Source organism: Podarcis tiliguerta (genome assembly GCF_965153285.1).
Source record: "Podarcis tiliguerta genome assembly, chromosome: 5".
NCBI lineage: Eukaryota > Metazoa > Chordata > Lepidosauria > Squamata > Lacertidae > Podarcis > Podarcis tiliguerta.
Genome location: NC_139538.1, coordinates 25,162,922 through 25,188,226, shown reverse-complemented (window position 1 = coordinate 25,188,226; position 25,305 = coordinate 25,162,922). Strand labels below are relative to the sequence as shown.

The window sequence follows — 25,305 nt, the reverse complement described above, 5'->3', positions numbered from 1 at the left end:
AGGGCCCAACAACGATGCTACCATTTCATGGGGACCCAAAACTACCAGTGTGGCAGAAATGCTAAACTGGTGAGCAGTGTATTCTCCAAGCCACTATCTCATTCCCAAAGACATCTATGGACTCTTGAGTTTGGTGTTGTTGTTTTTTCCTCCCAATTGAGAGTACCAAGTTGCGGAGTGAGTGGGATGCTGTTACTTTACTTTCCACTAGCTGACAATAAAACATTGAGACATATGGAAGCCATCGCTTTGAAGGCGTAACCATTTTAGTGCACTGCAGTAGAGAAACGTGCTTTTTAATAGGTAGTCTCAGCATTAACACGAGCCGAGCCTGCAATAAAGGCATGTACGAGCTGTTGCATTCTTTATACTGGGATAATGGGAGGGTAGCGAGGTTCAGCAGCTACAGACTTGGTGTTCATGGATGGCGTTCGTAGGAAGTTGGGTTTTGTGCAAAGAACAAAGGCTTGGGCAGAATTCAAGCAAATGAGTTCGGAATAGAAGATCCAGTCGGGCAGTTCCTCTGGGGCTGAGAAGTTCCGAAAGCAGAAGGGATCCTCTCTCGCTCTCGTTCTCCACCCCCCTCTCGTTTCCCCCTCCCACCCTCCCCACCCTAGAGCTACACGCCCCCCTCCACCTACAGAGAGACAGACAGAGGCAGACAGATGTAGGTAGATGTATGTATCTGATTGTATAGTGGGACATTTTCTGTCTCCATCCCAACGTTATCTTTTAAGAAGTTTGGTTCCATCTCTTTAGAAACGGTCCCAGCTAACGGGGCAGAGTGAGTTTGACAGAGGGGAGAACAAATCGCTGACAAAGAACCTTTTTACGTTTCATCAGCGTTGTTAGGGCGACGAGGAGGAATTTCTCAGATAATAACTCCCACTTCAAAGATTTTTCAGCTCAATAGAAATTAGACCATCCTTTTTTATTCAGCCACAAGGGCTAGCACTAAAGACGACTCGACTGTTTGAATTTTTTTTTTTTTTTTTGTTCGGCGTGTTTATTTTTCCCCTATTCACTGGGGTACTTGGATAAAATAAACAAGAAGACAATTACTGGAACATGGACTTCTAACTTTCCCGGGACCATGGCCCATCGCCCGTGGCCTCAGACTTGGGAGTGTCAAGTTCTGTAGCCCTGGAAGGCATTAAACCCTAATTTCTTGGGACATGGTTTTTGCCACACACCTAGGATCTAGTCCTTGTTTGTTTCCGTGAAAGAGTCAAGAAATTCAGAAGGTTCCTCAGTCTTTGTTCTGGAAATGGCATCCCTTTCTAGTTCAGTCTCTATCTTCAGCAGTGTGTGTGTGTGTGGATGTGACTGTGTGTGTTTACAAAGAAGGAAATAGTGTCAAAAAGCAACTTAAAGCCGCAGCATTCAGCAAGGAGCTAGATCCTAAGGAGGATGGAGTCAGACACAGAAATATCGAAATGTTACTTGCAAAGCAAAGATCAGCAAATGTATACATTTATGAATAAGAATAGTAACACTAGCTACTGTTTGGACTGTGCTTGTAGGATGTCTTAGGAGGGTTAAGGCTAGGGGCGTGGAGACAAGAGTTTTGTGAGCTAACTAGTAAACAAAACTGCTCCACTACTGACTTGCTCCTGAGCAGTCCTATTCTAGCCAGGTGGGCTGCTTTGAACAAAAGTGGGTCCTCTACTATTGAGTCCCAGCCCCAGATTTCCATGGGTGCAAAATTTCACTCGACACTGGTAGCTCTTATAAAACCTCCTGCCCCCCCCCCCGCCCTCCCCTACTTCGGTTTCTTAATCGCAGAGATCCAAGATGCTGCAACAAAAGCCCTCCTTAGAGAGTAAGCCAGCAAAGCAAGCCAAAGGGGACGAGATGGAGGAAGTCCATCTCTGAGGAAGAGCAGATTGAATGTATTAAGCTAGCATGAAACCAAAGGTCAGTGCAAATGTATCTTAATAGACTGTCTCGAATGGAGTGTGCCTCCTTTTCAAGGGCGCTTGCTATTGCTAGGCTCATTACCATAGCGATCCTAACGTGGCATGTTGATGCACCATAAAGCTCACACTTTCAACCCCCACCCTCCAACCAAAAAAAATAAAATAAAAATCAGAGCCTTTGAACAAGGCCGGGCTTGATTAGACCTTTCTCCTTTTCTTTTCCCTCCTTCAAACCCATTTCCTCGCCTTTAGAAAAGTCGCCATCAAATCCCAAAGGCCGTCTCTGATCATGGCCCAGAAGGAGAGAAACAAAAGTGAACTGGCGGACGGCGATTCAGGCGGCCCCCTTTTTCTTCCTGACATTCTTATCCATTCTGATTATGGGCTGGAACAAGGACCCCCATTCGCGTGGGGGTTTTCTTGCCCCGGAAATTCGGAGGGAAAATATGCATACTCCACGTCCATCACGAACACAACATACAAATGTGTGTGTGTGTGTGTGTGATGTGGTTTTGGCACTGTTAGGGTGTTTTCTGTTTTTTTATATATACATCGGTGAGGATGGGAGAAAGAAACTGAGCCGCGAGGGGATGGGGAGAAAGAGAGAGAATCTGTTAGACCTAAATATTATGTCCTTCATGAAAAGACTGGACGGGCTCCAGACTTCGCTTTTCACTCTTTTTAAGTATGACTTGCCTATTGCTATAGAAATCTTAACTCACCATGAAGATTCACCGTTGCGAAGAAATACTTTCATTGTGAGAGACTGCTTTGATGTCTAAGGCATAAGATGCGGGGCTTTTCAGCTGCCTCTGTCTAGATTACCTTGAGAGCAACGGGATAGACATCTGTAACAAGCAAATGAAAAATTAAAGGTGATTAGCCTACACATCCAAAAACCGCTTCTGCAAAGAAAGAAATCAAGAAGAAAAGGGAGAGGGAGGAGGAGGGCCGAGGGACGGAGCCGGGAGGGGGCAACCCAACTCCAGACAAGGTGGAAGCCTCTTTCGCAGATGGCCTCCATCCATCTCTACCTTCTCATTTCCACGACGGCTCCACTAGATCAGAGGGAGTAAACGAGCAGCAGCAGCAGTAATGGCAACGAATATCTTGTTTTAATTTTTATCCTGAGAATCGGGACGGGATGGTTATTTCTTTGTTTGCTATGTCTCGTCCATTTAACTCGGCGATCTATTAAGGATCTCTCGCTGAGGCAGTGAGAAGGAATGGGGAACCAAGTCATGCACATTGTTCAAAAGGTAGATAGGTGATAGTTGGATTGATACCCAGATAGGTAGACTTTCTTCTATTTATTTATTTTAAAATTTAATGTGAATGCTTGAATGACACCAACCGCCCCATCTTCAGACGTAAGTACCACGGTGTTCACACTTCACTGGGATGTCCCAATGAACTCAGTGGAACTTACTTCCGAGTAAATAAGCATATGGTCCTGCTGCCCAAGGAAGATAGAGAGACAGAAAGAGTTCAGAAATGTGGGAATGTTAAGGAAGGTAGGGCAGGATATATTGTTTTGATATCATCCCTCCTCACTCATGCTCAGAGCCCATTCCCTTTGGAGCCACATTCCCCTGTGTGTCCATTCTAGGCAACAGGAAAATGTTGTACTTGACTGCTCTAGTAATAATACATCCCACAAGAAATAAGAAATTTCTGGTGGTGGTGGTGTGTGCATGGCTAACCCAAAGACTGGGCTTGGACGTTTTGCTTCACTCTCCTTCACTGAACTGAAGGAAATGGCTTTGTAGAAGTGTTTTGGCTAAGATCTTAGAGCGCCTACAGACAAATGGGCCTTTCCATAGTTTAAAAATCGATTAGAATGAACCACGCCCCCTCCCTCATTCCTAAATATACTGCCTGTAAATAAGTTCCATTGAAGTATATGGGTCTTACTACAAAGTGATGCGTTTAGGAGCTACAATCAGTAAATGAAATCCATATAATAATATTTCCACAAGCATCCCCCGCCCCCCCCCCCGTCTGGGGAATTCGCTAGAGACAAGGACTCACATAGGGCTGATAAGAATCATATAGCTTTAGAGACCCCGACATATGTTCAAGATTTTAAAACCATTTTATTTTTACCTTTACAAAAAATAATAATTAATATTTCGAATTGTTGTTTTACATAACTACTGTTGTGCGTTTGAAAACCAGACCACCACTGGGTTTACACCACGGGTTCAGAAAAAAATCGACACGTCGTGAATCCTTTTGGACAATCCAAGCAACTCAACACAATTACGTCACTCATAACAACTCCCCCCCCCCCTTCTCTCCAATTAACATGGATCTCACCTTCCATCCACTAAGGAATCACAAGAACTCACAATTCAACAGAAATAATGCGAGGGAGGGGGAAGAGAAAAGGAGAATATGTTTATGCATTTAAATCCATTACTAGTGTAAATTAAAATGTACCATAAATCATTAAGCCACCCTTGGGTCTGTTTTATTAGTGACAAGTGGGAAGAATATACTGGTGAAAAAGGGGCAGTAAAGAGATTTCCCCCCCGAAAAAAACGTCAACTGAACTGGTAAATTAATCAAAGTATTTAATTGATAGATTTGTTGTACAGTTCGGTAACAAATAATATATTTATAGATACTGATGTTCCTTTTTGGGGAAAAAAGCACACGCACACAGCCCCCCACCCCCGCCAAGAAACCCAATTAAAATCCAGACACTGGGCTAATAAAACTGTCCAAGAAAAAACACCATCACAAGATACCAGCACCGACGATCGCAGCTGTACAGCTAGAAATCCGTATTAAAACACTTTGGTTCATTGATACAAAAGGATGTTTCCATTCAAATCGAGGCCATTGTAAACGTATGGGAAGGAGTTGGTCCGCGGAGTCTGCCCTGGGAGGGTGTAAAATAAAAAGAAGAGCTCATGGAAAGAGGTGCGGGGAGGGGGAGGTGGCGGGAGGGGGGGTCTGCTGTCCTCTGTGCCATAATAAATACAAAACGGGGGTGGGGGGGAGAGGGAGGAGGTTTGCCCCCCCCCAATGTATCTTCTCTCCGATAGCCTGTGCAGCATTTCTGATCGAAGGTGACTGAATGGGGGAAGAGGGAAGAGGCTGGGGAGGGGGGAGGGGGAGGGGGAGGGGGCTTGCTCCCCAGGCCTGGGATCGATTTCCGCCCCTCCCCCAAGAACCGGGCCTTGCCGACCCGCCGTTCGTCCAGTGTGAGCCAAGGATCCACAGCACCCCGAAAAGAACAATGCAGTCTCGCCGCCGCCGGCGGGCCATCCTACCGTATTGACTTTAATAAGTGGGCCGGGGCTCGCAGTTCGTGTAAGCGGCCTCTCCCGGGTGAGGTGACGGAGAGTTACTGGGTGGAGTCGGGATGCCGCTGGCCCCTGAGCTCTGACACACGTACCATTCGCTCAGGTTGGCTGCCGCCTGGGTGGAGGAAGCCGCTGCGGGAGGCGGTGGCGGCGGCGGTGGCGGCGGCGGCTGAGGGGGCTCCCGGCCGCAGTCCGACGACGGCGACACCAGCGACGGGGTGGACGACTCGTAGCCCGAGCTGGGAGGTGGGGACTTGCAGTGGACTTTCATGTGCTTCCGCAAGGAGCTGGGGTGCGTGTAGGACTTGTCACAGCCTCGCACTTTGCAGTTGTAGGGCTTGTCGCTCGTGTGCACGTGGGAATGCTTCTTCCTGTCGCTGCTGTTGGCGAAGCGCCGCTCGCAGCCCTCGAACTCGCATTTGAAGGGTTTCTCGCCTGCAAGGAAAAGAGGGAATCCAGGGAGACTTTGCGTAAAGGACCAGGGTGGGGAAAGGTGCGGGTGTGCGTGTTTTATTGGGGTGGCGTGTCTGCAGGTCACAGGTTATTGAGCTCTGAGCTCTGTGTCGCCCTCGCCCCACCTTGCTTTCCCAGCAGTGGCCGTGGAGCCAAACCCAGCACAAGCGCCTAGCAGCACTGTATGTGAACAGGATTACAAGGGTGTGAGGAGAGATCTCTAAAGCTGTGGGGTCTCCTGAAATGACAAAGGGGGGAAGCTTCGTCTGTGAGTTTGTGTGTTCATCCCTATCAATGCTTGCCTTCCAGAAGAAGGGTGGAAATGTTCCAGGCCTTGGATGAAGGGCCTGAGGCGACGAGGTGGGACAACGCTTTCTCTTCCCTAGGCTCCTTGCCCATCTCGCTCGCTCCTCTTTCCCGTACCGTGTCCCTATGGACACATATTTCCCATCTCACAAATGCCCCTCCAAGCTCTCTCACCTGACAACCCCTTTCCTTCAGAGATGGCTACATAACCTAGGTTAGGATCTGAAACCCCAGAACCTACGGATTCGTGGCCTTGTGGTGCATAGCTTCTTACTAGTCTCGGGCACTCCCACATAAACAACTCCACATGCTGCAAGGCACCTTCTTCTTGCACACACACAGAGTCGCACAAGAGCTCACATTTGACCTTGCCAATAGGCTTTGGAGGAAAGTGGGATTGCAAAGTAGGCTTTGGAGGAAACGATGAGCAAATGTCAGCAGCCAGCTCATTAAAACCATCGTTTAGATATACCACGGTTGAACCAGTGTTGTATAGGTTTAGAAATCTATCTATCTATCATCTATCTATCTATCTATCTATCTATCTAATCTATCATCTCTTTCACCTCTCTCAAATTCATATGGAAATAACTAAATTAATACATAACTTAACCTAAAGGCAGTTCTGGTAGTTTCTGGAGAATAATCTACGATAGAGTATCTTTCCACTACATATCCTTAGTATAGATTAATAATCTAGAAGGATCTCAGTAGCATTCTGCTGGGAAAGCCAACGCCTTACTGAGTAGGCCAAGATTTCATTTCCCTATCAAGGAAAATCTGCAGAAACTAACAGACAGGGACATATTTAGCAGCGGAGAGAAAGAAAAACAACGACGCAGTCCATAGTGCATTGTCCATGGGAGAACTCATTGATCTGGCTAGATGATATGCATTGGAAACATATTAAACGCCATATGCGGGATGAGATATTGGAAAGGTGAGGAGGGGTGAGAGACGGAAGGAAGCCAGATTCCCCAGGAAATCTACTGGAGATAGTCTGTACACCAAATGCTGCATGGGCGATTTTTCACCGATAAAGGAAAACACGTTGAAGCCACGTGCTTTGATGTCTCTACGGGGCACGGATGCCTTATTCTGAAAAACCAACAGACAGAGACGCTTGCGTACGAAAGTCGGGCAAAAATGATATAACGCATATTTGACAGGGATGGGAAATGAAGGTCAGGATACTATGTGTTTCTTAGAGGCAAATGTTGCCAAAATAGCAGGGTAAGTGCATATGTGTGTTAGTGTGTGTTTGTTTGTGTCGCATTTTTAAAACATGAGTTCCTTAATGAGGCCATGTTGTATATTCAGACTTCAGCACAAAACATTTTTTTTTAATTAAAAAAAGCTGTGTCTACTGAAGATGCTAAGGCTAAAGCGTTCTTTAAGAAATGTTGGTGGGGAGCTAAGCAACTGCTACTCCCCCCCTACAAAAGCATTCTCTGTCGGTGTAATGATTCAGGGAAATCCGCCGTGCTGGACGGCTAGTTATTGCAAGGAGTAAAATATGGTTCCACGTTTTAAAGAATATCGGTGGCAAATACCAATATTGGTCTCGGGCCTGCGAGAAAACGACGTTTTTAGCAGGCTAGGCATGACAAGTGAGGCTCCGTGTGTACCTGCATCGAAAGGTATTTACTCATTTTGCTTTGTTTTGGCGGGGAGAGAAAAGAAAAGGAAGGTCATCTGTATATTTTGACGGCTCTTTAAGTATTTTAATTATAGTTCCTTGTAAAGAAACAGTTTGACCTTCCGCTACTCAGCTGAAATAACAAATCACGAGGATTGGTGTAGCACAGGCAAGCAGTAAGTTAGGAGGCCCTGGGGAGAGGCCCCGTCATAAACCCAGCGATCGGGCGGAGTGAGTTACGTCGTGGTATAAGACCGGTCTTGTTTCTCGCGAGCAGCAAGAAAAAAAATAAATAAAAATGGCCAGCTTCTTTTACGCCCCCACCTTCCACACCTTGGCAGGGGTAAATAAAGGCCCCGGCCACAATATATGATTGCAGAAAGGGACTCTTTCTTGTTGGCTGCAGCGCATTATCTGTGCATGGTTTCAGGCCTAGGGTTAAGGCTAGAGTTCCCCGTTAAAAGGATAGGATTCCCAGCGCGTAAATATGTATCGGTCAAAAGGAAATGAGTTTGAATGTTTGTCTCTGACCCGCCGCACTTTTGAAAGTGTGTGTTTGGGGGTGGAGAGATGGGGGTGGGGGGAGAGGAAGAGAGGAAGCGAGGACTGAGGACGAATGGGGGCAAGGGCGCGCGCGCGCGCACACACTGCAGCGAGTCGACACCGCCATTTTCTACCCACACTTGTAGCTCTCACAGGACTCGCTGTGGAGAGCAATACGTACAGCTTGGAGATTTTAGCATAATCCTCCCAACTCTGGGACTGGATTAAAGTATTTGCAAAATTCTCGAGGGGGAGGGGAGGAGGGATATTGAGCTTGCCAGCGCCAGCACTATAAATTACAAGTTAAAACATACCTCTCTTACTGCGGCCTAAACACCACCTTGGTCACAATTGTCCCTTGGCCAGTTCTGATGGTAAGGAAGTGATTTTTGCTTTCCTTCTTTTGATACCTGTGCTACGTTATTGTGAATTAAGTTCGTTCTCCCTCCCTCCCTCCCTCCCTCTCCCTCTCTCTCTCTCTCTCATCTCCAGAAACCCATTCCTGTCTGCCCAGGCTCAGGGAAACGCAACGTCATTAATATTTGAGAAGGCAATTATTTTCTCGTTTAAATCTAGAACTGTCTTCATGAATAATTTGCAGGAAGTTCTATTGCCATTTCAGAAACATTTGGGTTTGAGAATTTATGGCGGGGTGGGTCAATCGAAAACGCTGCATTGTAATAAGGCCTAAGGATTCCACCTCCACTTCTCCCTCTCTCCACCCCAAGCCTAGCCCACCACCACTGCAAAAATAAATTAATTAAGCAGGGAAGTTCAAGCGAAACGACTACATAATGTAGTACATTTTGAATGCTGAACTCCAAGCCCGCACCCTTCCCAGGCACTCAACTGGTTGCACTGATGTAGGTCAAATTTACCAAGAATCCGACCATTTTCTGCTTCATAGACTTCAAAGGAGAAGGCGGCTAAAGGGCAGTAAAAGTTTGTTTACTTAAGAAAAACACTGTAATTAAGGGATGAACTGTGCTCTTCAGTGCTTTCCTACCTAACACGAAGATGCCTCGGTGTCATTCGCATTATTAATATTTTAAATAAAATAAGTAACAAAATATTCTCCATCAAATGCACAGCTTTATTTTAAACGTAGTTTTTGGAGGGGGGAGGGGACGAACCTAACCATACTACAGTAAAGGCTACGACATTTTAGAACTGCAGAAAGAGAGAGAGAGAGAGTCGTTGGGTTGTAAGGATATCTTACAATAGGATTATGTCGTTTTCCTGGGAGTTTATAAGGCTGTGGAGTGTGTGTGCAAAAAAACTGCACAGTGGAACGGATTTAATTTTCCAAAAGGGCTTATATATTATCTTCTGGTGTGTGTGTGAGAGAGAAAGAGAGTCAGATAGGAAGGAGTGGAGTGGAGAAGGCAATAAAAAGCTAAGAAGACCGGCTGCTGAACTAACTCTGTACAACTTCACAGGCTGAATTTGGAAGTCTGAAAACTTTATACCGCCCGTTTCATTCATTCACCACAGATGCTTCTGTGGATTCCGAGGTCAAAGAGGGTGTTGGCAAGGTCTTCCCCTTCAAATAACTTTCCTTTCTGTGTTAGCTAGAAATTGTTCCTATTTCTGACAAAAATTTCCTTCATAATTCTGGCCAATGACCGTTCAAAAGGAACAGGCTAGGAAGACAAAATTAACTCCAAGCACACACCGCTACTCCCCTCTTTCCTTCCCAGGTTCCAAAAGAGCACCTTCCCATATTTCAATCTCCGTAGCAGTTTAAGAAGGAATAGGCTCTTACGAAGACTTGGGATGAAACATCGCAGGGTTCCTCGCACAAAACAAAAAGAGGGGACCTTGCAGCTGTGCTTTTCTCACAAGGAAGGCGGCAGAAGCAGCATCCCAGCAGCATCACTCAAAACTGCCTAGACAAGTTGCAACTTCCATTGTTCGCTCCTAATTTGCGAGCTTGCATCAAGATTGGATGCTTTTCCGTCTCTATAGGGCTTTTTAACTCTCCCCTCTCCAGGAAATCCCGATCTAAATCATGGAAGACCCTTCTTGCATACGCACATACACATACACGTCAGCATTATGCATCCACACACGCCTCAATTCTTCAAACGAAAGACAACAATCAAAACAAACTATTGATCCGGTCTCCATTGGCTAGTATTAATTCTATGTAGAATTATAGCGGGCGGGGGTGGGGTGGGGAGATCGCACATGCAGCAGATAGTTGAACAAAACACGAATGAAGAAAGACCTTTCCATACTGACCTGTGTGCGTCCTTTTGTGGATTTTAAGATTTTCCGAGCGAGCGAAGACTTTCCCGCATCCCGGGAAAGGACAAGGGAAAGGTTTCTCCCCCGTGTGGACTCGGATGTGGTTGACCAGTTTGTATTTGGCCTTGAAAGGCTTCCCTTCTCTGGGACACTCTTCCCAGAAGCAAATGTGGTTGGACTGCTCCGGCCCTCCAACGTGCTCCACGGTGACGTGAGTCACCAGCTCGTGCATGGTGCTGAAAGTTTTCGAGCATAATTTTTTGGGAGTCTGGTCCAGTTCGATCCACTTGCAGATGAGCTCCTGCTTGATGGGCTGCCTCATGTAGCGGAAGAAAGCCCCAGGGCCGTGGTGTGGAGCTAAATTCACGTTCAGGTTCATGCCACCGTAGCCGTGGAAGGAGGAAGCAGCAAAAGGATCTGTCCTGGAGACTGGTACTGGCGTGAAAGGTTCAGACCTGGCATACATTTCTCCAGGTAGCCCCAGCCTTATCTGTCCGTTTAGATGGCCACCTGGAGCTGCATGGGGAGGTTGCTCATGGTGGAGTCCAGTAAAAAGCGAGGGAGTTCCGGCTTCTGAGTGGTGGTGGTGGAGGTGGTGGTGGAGGTGGTGGTGGTGAGCATGGTGTCCGGGGTAGCTACCTGTTGTTGAGACAAACATTCCATGGTGAGAACCTGTAGCAGCAGAGTGTTGATAAGGGAGCCCTGGCATGACTGGGGCTGTCAGATCTCTGCGCAGGAAGAATTCCCTACCTGATGAAAGAGCATGACTTGGGTGAGGGACTGCGTAAGGGACTGTTGTTGACTGCGCCGGGCCAAATGCTCCTGCTGGACTGGGTACCACCTCGGCTTGGCCTGTCACAGGATGGTGGGGATGAGGCTGAGGGGCAGGGCTGAGCTTAAGGGCCGCTGAGTGATGAGGAGGATGAGAGTGGTGGCGGTGGTGATGATGATGATGGAGAGGATGGTGGTGGTGCCCCATGTGTTCTGACCGGAATGGACTCAGCCCGAGGCGGCTTTCTGCAGCGTACTCCCCAGGGTGCGTGGGAACCATGGAGTGGGGATGCCCGGCGAAGCCTGTCATGCTCTGAGGGGAGTGGTGATGGTGGCGGTGATGACGATGACGAGGAGCCCCTGCCAAGCCTAGTAATTTCAGCGCTGTGTTCCGTTTGGAGAGTGAAGCAGAGTCCATTACTGGGCTCCCCCAAAGCCTCCAAGCTCTCCTGGTTCTACTACAATTCTAAAAAGTCACCTGACGCCGAGGAAGGGGGAGCGAGGGAGAAAGAGGAAGAGGGAAAGAGCGGTGGAAAAACTTTTTTGAAAGTCCCCCCCCCCCACCCGCAAAGAAAAAAAGGTTTTCCCCCTCCCTCTCTCTTGGTCTGGACTATTTGGCTTTGTTTTGTTTTTGCTCCCCGCTTCCCCCCCTTCCCCTTTCTTTTCTCCCCCTCCTCTTCCATTATTTTGTGTGTGTGTGTGTGTGTGTTTTTCCTCCTTCCTTTTTTTTTAATGCCTACGTGGAATCCCATACGCTTTGAGAAGCAGCAGCAGGACGCTGGGAGGCTACTGAATAGCGCTTCACAGACTAGGCTCCAACCCAGAGAGCTAAACAATCAGGGCGGTCGCTGATTGGCCGAAGCTGCCTGACCGAAGTCAGCGCTGACAGGTCCCCGCTGAAGTCTGAAAAGATTTAGGAAGGGGTAAAGGGGCGGGGAGGGAGGAAGAGGACTCGGGAAGCAGTGCGCCTGCGCAGCGTTTGTGGCTAATCCCCCCCCCCTCCAAAAGCTCCTTCCCTTTCTCCTCCTCCTCTTCCCCCTTTGCCCCCCTCCCTCTCTAGCCCTAACCAGTGCGCCGAGCTTGTCCGGTGTTTGCATTTACTCCCCGCATTTTGTTTTTATCTGCGTTTAACTGATTAAGGGCCGCTGGAACCGTCTTCCCCAGACGAAACGAGGGGTCCTCCGAGTCGTTTACGCGCTAATGAGCAGTGGTTGCCAAAGGAGGAACAAGGCCTTGAGCAAGCGGCGGCAGCAGCTTCTGGGAGCGCCTGGGAGGCGAGGCTGGCCGGCGGGTGGCTGTTGCTTTCTCCCCACCCCTTCCAAAGACGCTTTGGTTGTCCCCGATCATCTGCTTAGAAGAGCCAGGCGCTTGGAGGTATCCTGGGTGATCTCCTGACTCCTGCACGGCTTGGATCGTGGCTCAAGCCCCTTCTGCTTTCTGTTCTCCTGCTAGCCTACAACCATTTACTTTTACACACACACACACACACACACACACACACACGTTCTTCTTCCACACCCAGCCCTGTCTCTCTTTCTCACTTAGCCTCGTAATGAGCAGACGATTTAATGGAGAGCTCAGATCGGTGTCTGCTTCGGGGCGGACTGCCTGATTGGCCACCGAGCAGCTCATTGTGGACTAACCAAAGTGCAATTCTCAACTCCCTTCCAGTTTCCTTCCTGCAAGAGCAACAACAAAGATGGAGAAGGGGCGGGAGGGGAGGAAGGTAGCACACATCACACAGGGACTTTCACAAAACTTCCGCTCTCGAGGGACAGGGGAGCGGGGGGGGGGGGGGAGCGAAATACGGCTAGGCCAAGCCGCTGCAGAAATCAGCAGGGAAGGAGGTAGGGAGGAGAGAGACTGCCCGGAGAAGGTCTGCCGAGACGTAGCAAGCTCTCCTCCGTCCCCTTTCCCTGCCCTCACAATCGCCCAGATTATGAATGAATCCGAAAGACAGGAGACGCGCGGGGCTTTCTGAGACCGCCTCATAAATTCCTTTGCCTACGACCCACCATTGTAGGAAGTAAAGAAGCGCGCAGGTTTGTTACCAAGCCTGTTTTGGGCCGGGAGCAAAAGTCTAGATTATTTTCTTTAAAGCAATACAGCGATGGTGGTGGACCCCAAACCCCGGACCAGGCAAGATGCTTTCGAGGGATCCAATCCTACACACACCCTCGCTTCCTAACCTCCAGCCCAACCGCGCCATCAATTTGACTGCTGATTATTTATAGCACAGACAAATCTCCGGGACTCCCGTCCCCAACAGAAATGGGCACAATGTGGAAGAGACAGGCTTTGCATACAGAAGTCGTCCTGGGAAGCGGAGCTGGGCAGCTAGGTATTTAGATTTCTGACACTTGTTGGCGGCCCAGAGAACCAGGCCTTTAAAACAACAACAACAAAGGCTAAAGCTCTGCCACATCTTTCATTTCCCACGATCACACGATATTTATGCCCCCCCCCTTTAAAAGTAATACAAAAAAGTAATACCTAATACCTGCAATTAACCGGCGCATATAACCCAATCCAAATGTTGCAAATCATTTCAGAAGGCTTATGCAACTAATAAGTCTCTGACCATCTGAAGCAGCCCTGGATGCGTGTGAAACATCGTGTTGAATCCCTTTCCCTGTCAAACGCAATCGCCCACATTCATTTATAAGGAGCAATTAAAAGATCAAGTCAATTTAAAAAGCAACCTGTAGATTAATAGATAAATCTATCGGACGTTATGATGCTCACATTTGCTCACTGTCAAAAGGAAAATAAACCGATTGCAAGTGTACTGTATCCGTGATGAAAATAAAATTATGGGGTTTATTATTTTTACCCCCACCAAAAAAAAAAGTCATTGAGAGCCCTTCCAATGAATGCTGGAACCCGATATTACTGAATTCAGGTAATTCTGTTCTCCATTTAGTGGGATAATATCAAAATTCGGCCTTGAACTCTGGACCTAAACTCCTAAACGTAAAAGTTACTTTAAGTATACCCGCTTTCTGCAGAAAGGCAGCTTTCAATGTTACTTAAAATCCAGTAAGAAACACGGCAATTTTGAGAATGTTTCCCCCCACTGAACAAGCAGCATTTTTTACTTTTAAATGACATCCTGCGTAAAGAGCCCTTTATTTTTATTTTATTTTTAAAAACTGAACCATTTGGGCAAAAGTAAAATGCAAAATCGACACGTACTTTAAAAAATAATATTCTTTCTCGCTTTCTGTCCCGTGTTAATAGCTGCACAAGTGATGTCCTGAAACCGAAAGCCGCTCTTAAGTTACTTGTGGTAATGCCCTGAGTATTAGTGAGGTCAGTGTTATTAAAGATGCAATCACAACACTCACTTGAGAGTAATCCCAACTGAATTCAGTGGAAGTTCCGAGGAAACATGCATAGGATGGGCTTTAACTCATTTCAGATGCAAGACTAGGTGGTGAATTAAAAGTGCCCCCCCCCTCAAAGGAAGTCACATATTAAAGGAGAATAACAACATTTCTCGGGATACAGAACTTCAGTTTCAAGAGTAAATATTTCTTTCTCTCATCATCGCAAAATTTACATCCTGTCATACAGTAAATAAACTATCTGAAGCCGCACTTACAGCTTTTCCACCACTATCCCCTCTCCCCCCAAAAAAATTTGAACTTTTTGTTTTTATTTTTTAAAAGCAACGTTTAGCTATAATGTTGAAACAGTTGCCAGTCACTGCATTTTAGAAAAATCACCCCGGAGACAGACCTTAGCAAACATCAAAACAATTTCTTGGGATATTCTAAAGTTGCTAGCTAAATGTTGTTTTTGTATGCTTGGGAACAACAATTCCCGACTCAGGCAATTGCCAATCAAATTTACGTAAAGCAGAAAAATAGGAGCCTGCCTCCTATAAAATATTTTTGAATTGCTAAATCGTGGAATATTGAGTTCAAGATGTACGACATGCATAAATAATTATCTAAGAAGCATCTCATTACACTTTATTCCATAGCGGGAGTTATATTCTTGTTTTTGACCATTTTTGTACAGATCACAATACTGAGGATAAAATAAAAGGCAGCTAAATCGGTATTTATTATTGTATGAATGTAACGCGCGCGCACACATTGATGCCCCGAGGACCTGAAAAGTTACACACGCTGTAATTAACTAGCTCTCCTTACGTAACATGTTTATGTAGACAACTTAAACCCCCCAGTAGTTCAAGACGACCTTCCCTTGCCAGTTTCTTCGCCCTAAGCCAAAAACATTTCGTCTTTTCCCTTCCTCATCCCTGACCATCTCCGAAGGAGATCACAGAAAGAAAGAAACGTTATCGGAAGCAGGACTCTGGAAGGCTGTTACTTACAAAGGTACTGAGAGTGTGACTTCCAAATAAAGCTGTTTTCCTCATCCCTCCTTACAACCACTTCACCTCTACACTCTTGACATCCTTCAGTCCTGACAGTCCTCAGTCAAGGGAGAAAACATCTGGAACAGTTTATCAATATATATATGTTACTATCGGTTGGCTTAGGCCATTCTAAAATATTGGCATGGCTTCTTGTCAAACGCTAATGGCTTTATCCGCTCTTACTTAAAACCCTGAGGTTCCTCACAGGGGTTTCCCCCCCTTGTTCCCCCCTCTGCTTGCATGAGTCCAATGGAAAAGAAATGGCCCATGGTGTCTCTCTCATTATATTAGGTGAAGTTAGTGCTCTCACTCCTAGCATTTGTTGTGTACCTTGGGAGACATATCTCTGTGCGTGTGTGTGTGTGTGTGTGAGTGTGTGCGCGCGCGCGCGCATAAAGGAGACAGAGCAGACAAGCGAGGGAGGGTGGTGATGCAGATGGAGCTGTACACATGACCAGAAGGCGGAGGAAACAGAACGAGAAGGGCCTGAACAAAGTTGCAGAGTTATCCAGGAGACTTGCATCTGCGATGCAGCTCTTACCTGTCTAATGTGCGCTTTTCTTTGTGGTTCCCTCAGTATGTGTGTGTGTGTGTGCGCGCGCGCGCACGGTTCATTTAGTAGTTCATTTTGCCTGCTAAACATGTTCTATATATTGAGTAGATAAAACGACCAGAAGAGCAGAATAGCTCACCCTTCCACAAATAAACAAATCGGGATGGCAGGGACTCCCCGCCTTATATTTTTAAACTGTCATGGCCCTCATGGACGCATTCCACTTCTAATATAAATACTGGAGCTGAGGAACTTGACGACAAGGAGAGCTGCACTTTGCAAGAATAACGCCCAGGCCAGTTGCGTTAGCACGGCCACTAGCCAAAAGCAGAATCTAGACTCCCCAAAGGCAATAAGACTGTTTGGTTACTAGCTCCATTGGACTACTGCTGCTGCTGCTACTACTGCTGCAGCTGCTATTAGCTTCCCACCGGAGGACCGCAGCCTCATACGGCGTGGAAGAGACAATTAGAAGTCCTTGCACGTTTGTCCACACAAAATGTTTTGCGGATCGCAGTTTCTCCCCCTACTGACTGCCCTGGACAATGTGGCCCAATTGTAAAGTATTGGCAAGATGCCCTTAACTCACAGAGCCCAGTTAAGTCCACCTATTGGGACTATGTAAGCGGGTTTCAATGAGATTGCTGCGGCTTAACTGTCTTGTGAACTGGTTTGAGGATCCTAACAACTTGAACACCGTGGCCCAGTGGTTTGGGGGGGGGGATCACAGACTTGCCCTGCCAGACAGTGAGTAGGAGAGAGATGAGGTTTGTTGAAGAAAAACCCTCTTATTACGCACACACAACCACATTGACAGCACCTACTAATAACCACTGAAAAGCTGAACAAATGACAATTGACTTCTTCCGTTTCAGGTTTTGCTTATCATAGCCTAGGAAATAAATACATACCAGAAAGTAGGCAGCAAAGCAGCCATTCTGCCCTCTGTCTCCCACTGACACCAGCGACAATTATGTCTGCTTAAGTGTCGGCAGGATTGCCGCCCAATGGCGTGTTCTGTTGCTTCCAGTGACCTCAGGCACGAACTGGAAAAGATGTGGTTAAGATTTCTGCATAAGAGAAACCACAGTATTATTTCTGTAGGTTGGAGATTCAGCAGAAATCTGTTGTGGGAAGGAGATTTACACTCCCCCCCCAAAATACCTTCTCGATCAGTTCCAAGGATCAAAAGCCTAAGAGTCTGAGGTGCTTTTTTGCACTCTAAACCCAGATATAATCACATTTGTAGTTTATATTATCCTATCTTCCTCAAGGAATAGATTACATTTCTGCATAAACACGACACCTGGCTGATTTCCCCAATAAATAAGTAAATACAGAATGGAAGAGTGTAAGCTTTTTTAACAAACAACAACAAATGAATAAATAAATAAACTTCCTGAACTTTAGAGCAATCATCTGGTCTTATACGCTGCCAGTATTTTCTTTACCCCATCTCTTTAACAGAGTTGATTAGGCTGTATCTGCTAGCAGAATCTGACCTTTAGCTTTTAGTTAAAACAGCCAGATTCTCTGGGCGATTGAGACTCGCAGAAACTTTTTTCGCGTTTTCTATGTCTGTCTCGCTGAAGGGTCATTGAATCAGTGTAGGGAAGTGGTGACCTTTCCGAAGAAGGTCTTCACTGCTTATGAAGAAGGAAAGTCTAGTGAATAAGGGATTTCTATGCAACTCTACCCCTTCCCACTTCAAAAATCGCCTGTAAACGCAAATCTTCAGGGTGCACTACGGACATTGTCTCCTTATTTCGAATAGCAGCGTAGGAATTCATAGGAAAAGGAACCAGCCCGATAAGAGGCTTCCTTAAGCTGAAATATACGGGTGCGAGACTTGTGTCGTGCACATGATTTCGAGGGAAACAATCCATTTAAAACCCAAGTTATCTGGGGGATTAACTGAGTTGTTGATGGGCTGTAAGAGAATAATACAGGGGGAAGCCCGTGTTTCCTGATCACCTATTCAGCATTTAGGCGGCCGGGCGACTTAAGAGAAGGGAAGGAATTCACCAAAATCAAGAAGAGCCACGTGGAAGGATTGGTGAAGAATCGCCGCAAGATAATGATGAGAATTAAACGTGAACCCTCCCTTTTATTCGGGAAGGTATTGGCTCAGAAAATATGACGGAAAATACTGATGGAAAATAAAGGAGAAATTCTGTATCTTTCCCCCCCTTTTAATATGCCCTGCCTTTTATTGCTGAAAACTAATGTCTAATTGGGCTAAGCTGCAGGAAAGGATGACAAAGCAGGTAATAGGTAGAAGGTAATGACCAGTTATGATGATAGGATGGCTTCAAATCCTGTTCCTTCCACCAGTTCAAAACTTGAATTACTGAAGATCAACCCAATCAAATGTTTATTTCAAATGGAATACTTAATCTAGTGCCTCAGATTAAGGTATTCCTGTCAGATAAGATGTCAATCAATGCCCTACTTAACTCCTCGCATAGTGGAAGTTGGGTAGCCACCACATTGTGGAAAGCTGGTATACCGGGTAACGATGATACATATCATGTAAACCCCATCGCCAAGATCAAAGCTTTCTTCTTTAATAGGATCCAATACATGTCAAACCTCATTCCAATCAAATCGCCCGTAAATTAATGCAAGATGAATATGTCATAGAATAATGTGACAATGCAATCACAGAGGGTCAGGGGTTGTTGTTTCAATGAGAGAGTTGTCAAATATTAATTCTAGAACCTCCAAATGAATAGGCAGAGAGCAGGATTAAGCACTTGCTGGTGGGACCTTGTGTGGCTGATTTGTGTTTATGCAAGCAAGTTAAACACTAGAGGGGAGGAATCATATATTGTCTTTGGGCTTTTTTTTTTTTTTTAAAGAAAGTCATATTTTAACTTACTTGACTGTCCCAGAAGGTTTCTGTAAAGTCGTTTTCTTTTCCTCATTACAAGGGGACCCTTGTGCCTTATTTTCTAACTTGGTTCCTGTTCAGGAGAAGAAAAGTGGCAATATTTTTTAAAGTGTCTAGTTTATATGCAAATGATAAATAATTGAAGAATGGCGTGAAGTCTTTTTTTTTTTTTTTAATACCCCCATCCCGAATAAAAACCTCAAATTGTTTTGGAACTCAAGTCTTTGTGTCGCCAAAATATGGCAGAAGTAAAGAAGGGGGGAGGGGGGATAGATGGAAGAGGTGGAATATATTTACAATAAAACATTTCAAAACTTCGTGCATATATTACAGAACAACCCTAGGGCTGATTTAGAGGAAGAGATAGGACAGGAGATTTCCAGAATTCTGCTTTGATCTGACACATACCTCCTGGCTGAGCACTGAGAAGTGTTACCACCGACGACGCTGCATTGTTTATGGACTTTTCAGAGCTAATATTAAACTTTTCAGCGCTAATATCGTCGTGTTTGTTTGCAAGACTCTTCCAGCCAAAGATGAGGTGCTTTAAAGCTGCCGCTTTTGCACCGTCCAACTCTTACTTTTCAAAGAAGAACCAATGGCCTGACTGTGCCAAGAGAGGAGCTCTCAGAGCAGATGCTAAGACTTAAGAGCAGACTTCAAAAAGCAATAGATTCAGCCCATGACTTAGTGCTAGTGGTTAATGTGAACAGTAAAGTAGGATTAATAGGAAGGAGTGACGATAACCCTTGTGCCAAATTGCAGAGGAAGTAAATGACCAAGTCTAAATATTGTTGCATGAGCTCTTTCTGGATATATATTCCCGAAAGGGAGATAGGAAGGAGAGTAATATAGACTTCATATAATTTCATAAGAACCAAATAATGCAAATATGTGAGCTCAAAGAGGGGTTTTGTATAGCTTGTAGTTGTTGTTGTTTTTATAAAAAAACTACATTAGAAAGATTTCCAATGGGAGTGAAATAAATAAATACTCTTAAAATGCTCAAGGAAGTTATTGAATCAAGGAGGGGCTTTATATGGGATGCCCAAACTTGACACTTTTGAATCATTACAAATTGTTATGATGCTATTAATTATTTTTATTCTGGAATACGTTTTAATTTTTAAAAATAAACAGATGGGGGGGGGGCAGAGGCCAGATTTCCTCAAATACTATCAAGATGGAGTGCAATGTCTCCGCACATCATATAAAATTTGGCATTATTATTAACACCGAAGTAGTGTTCTGACCTGAAGAGGGGGAAAGATAGGATTTCCTGTTTCTTTTTGGCTCGAAAAAAGGAGAAGAAATAGGTGCAAGGTCCATGAATGCGGAGAAAAAAACCCGGCATTATATACCTTAAACTCACTTATTAACACTTATTTTCTCCTGGTTCAAAGTTTGACACGCACTTCTCCCGAATTTTCAAAAGGGTTTAAGTTAGGGGGCACTGTAAATAGCGTCTGTTTACAGCCCGAACTCACTCTTATGTATTCCATTCCAGAAGTGCGTGAGATTATTTTATTGTATGAGATGCACTTCTGAGATGGAACAAGCCTGTGTATGTGTGCGTAGGTGTTTGTGCGCGCGCGCGTGTGGTATTTACATCCAGAAAGGCTGGACTTCTGCTGCAGGTCGGCTAGTCAACAGCCTCTATTTCCATACTAAAAACAATTTGGCAGCACTCAAATCATGGCCGGTAACCCGACTCTCGATGCAGCCGGCCATTCTAATAAACTTCCAGCAAATCTTTTACAGATCCAGCTGACTTTTTGGAATACCATGCGGAATTTGGGGGTTCTTCTTATGAACTATTTCCATCCTCAAACGGCCTAGTTGAGGCAAGGGAAGCTGCAATGAATCCGCCTCCCCTACGCATATTGTTTTAAAAGCATAACATATATTTTTCAACGCTCTGAGACTGAGCATACAAGGCTCAAGGTAGTCCTAAATGTCTATTACTCTTATAGAGTAACTAAGAAGACACTTGGACAGATCTTGCCTTTCAAGAGCTAGACAAACTGTTTGCGGAGAGCATTAGAGCAACTCTATTCTTGGACGGAGGTTAGGAAATCAGGTTGAGCTAGTCGTTCGAAACGGAAGGGCGAACCAATGTGCACAGAGGCGGGCGCGCGCGGGCGCGCGGGCGCGCGGCTACACACTCGAGTCATTGTCCCGGATACGGTGGGCCCGGCACATGTTCCCGGTCGCAGGTCAGAGGTCAAGCTCCAGGGGTGTTTCCAAAGCCGGCCACTTCAAGAACTCAAGCCTTCAACACTTATCCAAACTGATTAACTACATGATCAACAGTAGCCAAGGAAATGCAACGGGCTTCACCGGTCTCGCCACTGCGAGAAATAGCCAGACCAAGATAGTGTGTGTGTGTGTGTGTGTGTGTGTGTGTGTGAGAGAGAGAGAGAGAGAGAGAGAGAGAGAGAGAATGGCGGGGGAGATGTGACTTTGGTGGAAATCCTTCTCGATTCCCTTTAAGACTTGGATAGCCTAAAGCTCTGTCGCCCTCCTCCTTCTGATCCAGATTTTACAGATATTCTCTTTAAAGAATAAAATAAAAATGCAGCAAAATAAAACAGCAAAAGGGTTTGGTGGTGGTTGTTTTTTGGGTGTGTTTTTTTTAAAAAAACACACACACACCATGCAGGTTGGTAGACATTTTTGCACGAATAAAAAAAGAAACAAGGAGTTAAATGATGCTGGAGTGTTGTGTTTGTGTGTAAGGAAGGTGGGAGTGTCACCCGATTACGGAGAGCTCCTGATCGAGATGGGAATGGAAGGTCCATTGTGAAAAGCTTACGAAGTCTTGGCTACTAGACCTTTAGCCACAGACATGGTTAACTCCTTCCTAACTGCGCAGGAGAGAGTGCCTGAAACAGAGAAACTGGTGCCGAGTTCTCAAGGGGGAGCAAGACCTGGGCTGACCAATCCCCGCCTCTCGGTTCCCCCCTGCACCTCGAGCCCAAAGCAGCGACTCATCTTCCACGGTTGGGAGGCTGGAGCAGAGGTGGACCGAGATAACCGCTCTTCTCTAACGCTCGGCACCCTAGGGCATTGTCTGCTTAGGATACACACTCTGATGTTCTCCGCCTCCTGTTCCCTCTCTTCCGAGGCAACCGCATCTCTTTCGCTGCCCTCTCTTTTCTCCGTTTGCCCTCCTGTAGTGGGCGTTCAGATATAGGGCGCTTGTCCCAGCGGCACCATGGGAAGCACCTTGATCACAAACGCCCCGATCCACTTGGCGGCGTGGACCTTCGGGTCGGGGAAGGGAAAGCCCTGCCCGCCTTTGGCGGTGGGGCCAGGTGCAGCTTTACCTCCCAGCAGTCTCCCGTGGAGGAAAGTCTCTGCCCACGTGCCTGAAAAGGTGCCAAACCACATCCGCAGAGTGTGTGCGAAGAGGGGGGGGGGCTCCTAAGGTTCATTCATGCACATAACAAGCCTCCTGAAGGTGAAAGGTTGCTCCAGCGCTTGGCCTGACACTGGCAGAAGGGAAGCCGCATTTCCTAGCCCGCCCCGCGTCTCCCACCCCTTGATCACCACTTCAGTCACTTACCCCACTCCACCTGTTGAAGCAGAGATCCCCTCATTTCTGCCTAGCATGTCAGAACTGACCAAAAAAAAGAAGAAAGTCGAAAGACAGAGGGAGACGAGAGGAGAGGCTGGGGGGTGGGGGGTGGGATAGAGGGGGTAGGGTGGGCAGCGGTTGGATCAAACAAAACCAAAACACCTCTTGGGCGACTTCATCGAGGCGGTCATCCTTCATTTCTTCTTTTCTTGCTTTCTGGGAGCAGCTGGGGATTGTATGGAGAGGCAGAAATGAACCTTCAGGATGATATTTTAATGGCTTATATGTCACGTTGGTGCATGTGGCTTTGAACTGGAGCAGCTTTCGTTTCCTGCAGAGAGCATGCCGCAAATCCCACTTGATAACTTCTGCAGCCCACAACACTTGCACACAGAGCGCGCGCAGACACACACACACACACACACACACACACACTCACACACAAATGGACTTTATATCTGAACGTGTTCCCAACAGCAAACAAACAAACAAACTTTGGACTGTACCCTTCCACGGTTGTTGACTCTTGAGATGGGGTTAAGTGTTGCTCTGCATTTTGGAGAGGCGAATCTATTCCCTTTTGCTAACTTCAAGTATGTGTAGATTATTCTCTCTGGGACCAAACGTTCCTGAGATTCTTGCCCGTCGCTCTGGGATTAGGCATACTAGAGCGAGAGGGCGAAAGAGCAAGATCTCATTACATATACCAAGTCTAACACATGAAAACTCTTTATATTCCCTTATCAAGGGAAGATGCTTCAGACCTGTTGCTTTAGGACCTTAGATGTGTGCTTGTATGTATGTACGTATGTGTGTATGTGTTTGTATGCGTCTGTGTACACACACACACACACATACACACAAACACACAAACATTGTGTGTATGCGTGCGTGCGTTTGTGTGTGCAAGCCTTCTTTCATGCAAGCAGCATTACCTCCGCTATCGGTCAGAAACTATGAAGCCGTGCTAATAGAACTGCCCCGAATATCCTCCTTTATGCATTGAATCTACTCGGAAATCTGATATATAGCATTACACTGCCGAATGGCAGTAAAAAGGTGGTTTTTGTTTTACTTAAACCAAACAGTGTGCCCCTCCCACATTTTACTGAAATATACAGCTCTGAAATAGGAAATATTTTTCGTGCACTTTTATCTGCCAAGGGAATTGATTCTTAACTCCTTTAACAGAAAACAGGATAAATCAGGTTAGGGGAAAGTCATAGCGAAGTCACATAAAGGCTGGACAAAGGTTCAAAACCCGAAGGGCTTTGATTTCTAGTTAACATTTATTAACATCCCTCTCCGTCTCCGTCTAATACACAGGCTCACATTTTCTGTATTGGGGTTGGGGATGGTCCAGGTTAAAATATTATTATTATGGCTTTTTTAAAAAAACCAAAACTAAAAACACTGTTCTCAGCAAAACGCACCCTTTCTCAAAACTACAGGCATCGGGAATAACATACCCAAGTTGCTTTGCTTAATTGATTGAGTCACAAAGATTGTCTCTTTTTAAGTAACCATACTTCTACATCTCGACAATCATTTTAATATATAGTCAATGGGTCTTTGTAACAGGAACAAAGAAGAACTATCCGTAGTTTTTCAATAGACTTGAGTTGGGTAAAGGCAGGTTAATCGAGGGGTTGCATCTAGAAAACAAGCAAGTGTTGTATGTTTGCACTGAATCCAAATGTCTGCATTTTCCTAACTAAATCAAAGGGAGTGTTATTTCTTTTTCTGCTCACTCATCTGAAGGTAAGTAAATTTTCTCTGGCGATCACAAGCTTGGTCAGCAACAAAGGCGCCGCCTGCTTTTTCCACCGTCCTGGTGTGGCAAGTTGAGGAATTTCAATAAATGTGACAAGGGTGACTGATTTGTGAACTAGAAAAGGTTCGAGCGTCAGAAAATTTATATTGCTCCTATCTAGTGAGGATTTCAAATACATTATAAAACCCCAGGATCCAAAAGCTCCATGCAGCACAGAAGAGACAAAAGCAACTTTAGGGGGGAAAAATACAGTCTTTTTTTTTTTTTTTTTTACCTGAATGAAAGAGGTCGCGTAAAAAAGAAAGAAAGAAAAACAAGAAACAAAGTGCAAGGAGATACAATAACAACACTACACTACACACACACACACACACACACACACAACAAACACACAGGCAGAAAGTTAAGCGCTCTCACCCACCTGCCTTTTGATGGGTGCTAAAAAATAATTCAGAAAAAAACAAAGTGATGGAACGTTACAGCCGTTTCCCCACAGAAATCACGCCTGCTGTTTTAAAGCAAAATCTAATGTAACCAACACATGCTTTTTGGAGAGCATCTGAAAGAAAACAAGGAGGAAGCCCAAATGGAAAAGGAGCAAGTCACAAAAGGACTTCCCTGGGCAACTCCTTAAAAAGTTGTGTTGTTCAAAGATCTCGATCTCCAGGAACCAAGCATCACCATCACAAGAAAGAAGGAAAAGATAGGCACAGGAATAACATCTACATCTTTCTCTATCTCCATAAAACAGCTATAGAAAAGAGAGCTTTGGAATATTGCCGAGCCGAAATATATATCTATATCTATATATTATATATGTTTATGTATATAAAAAGTTGCTACTCCTGTACAAGCCTGTTTGTCAAAAGCGATGTCAATGCGCTTCACAATACCTGGGATTGATGAGCTGAGCTGGCCAA

The 25,305-nt window shown here is 45.7% G+C and overlaps 1 protein-coding gene across 10 annotated transcripts; it reads right to left on the bottom strand.

The window, feature by feature from the left end:
- Window positions 1–632: 632 nt before the first annotated feature.
- On the bottom strand, window positions 633–25,249 carry ZIC4 (Zic family member 4). 10 transcript variants are annotated; one of them, XM_083442784.1, is made up of 6 exons: window positions 24,807–25,249; window positions 22,774–22,942; window positions 19,020–19,104; window positions 10,419–11,063; window positions 5,326–5,668; window positions 3,244–4,806 (listed from the first exon to the last, which is right to left on the bottom strand). In XM_083442784.1, exons 3-6 carry the CDS (start codon window positions 19,063–19,065, stop codon window positions 4,662–4,664), a joined length of 1,179 nt encoding a protein of 392 aa, XP_083298910.1. In that variant the 5' UTR covers window positions 19,066–19,104; window positions 22,774–22,942; window positions 24,807–25,249; the 3' UTR covers window positions 3,244–4,661. The 10 variants fall into 10 exon arrangements, 9 of the variants coding, with proteins under 9 accessions (XP_083298906.1, XP_083298909.1, XP_083298910.1 ...); XM_083442786.1 differs by lacking the exon at window positions 22,774–22,942; XM_083442785.1 differs by lacking the exons at window positions 22,774–22,942; window positions 24,807–25,249 and adding an exon at window positions 22,600–22,736.
- Window positions 25,250–25,305: the final 56 nt, after the last annotated feature.

Coding starts and splice junctions, on each gene's coding strand:
- ZIC4 (XM_083442778.1), bottom strand. CDS start 11,613: ATGGACTCTGCTTCACTCTCCAAACGGAACACAGCGCTGAAATTACTA. Junction 5,669..10,418: donor CCACAAAAGGACGCACACAG/GTCAGTATGGAA, acceptor TTTTCCTTGCAG/GCGAGAAACCCTTCAAATGC. Junction 4,807..5,325: donor GCAGCCAACCTGAGCGAATG/GTACGTGTGTCA, acceptor ACACCCTCCCAG/GGCAGACTCCGCGGACCAAC.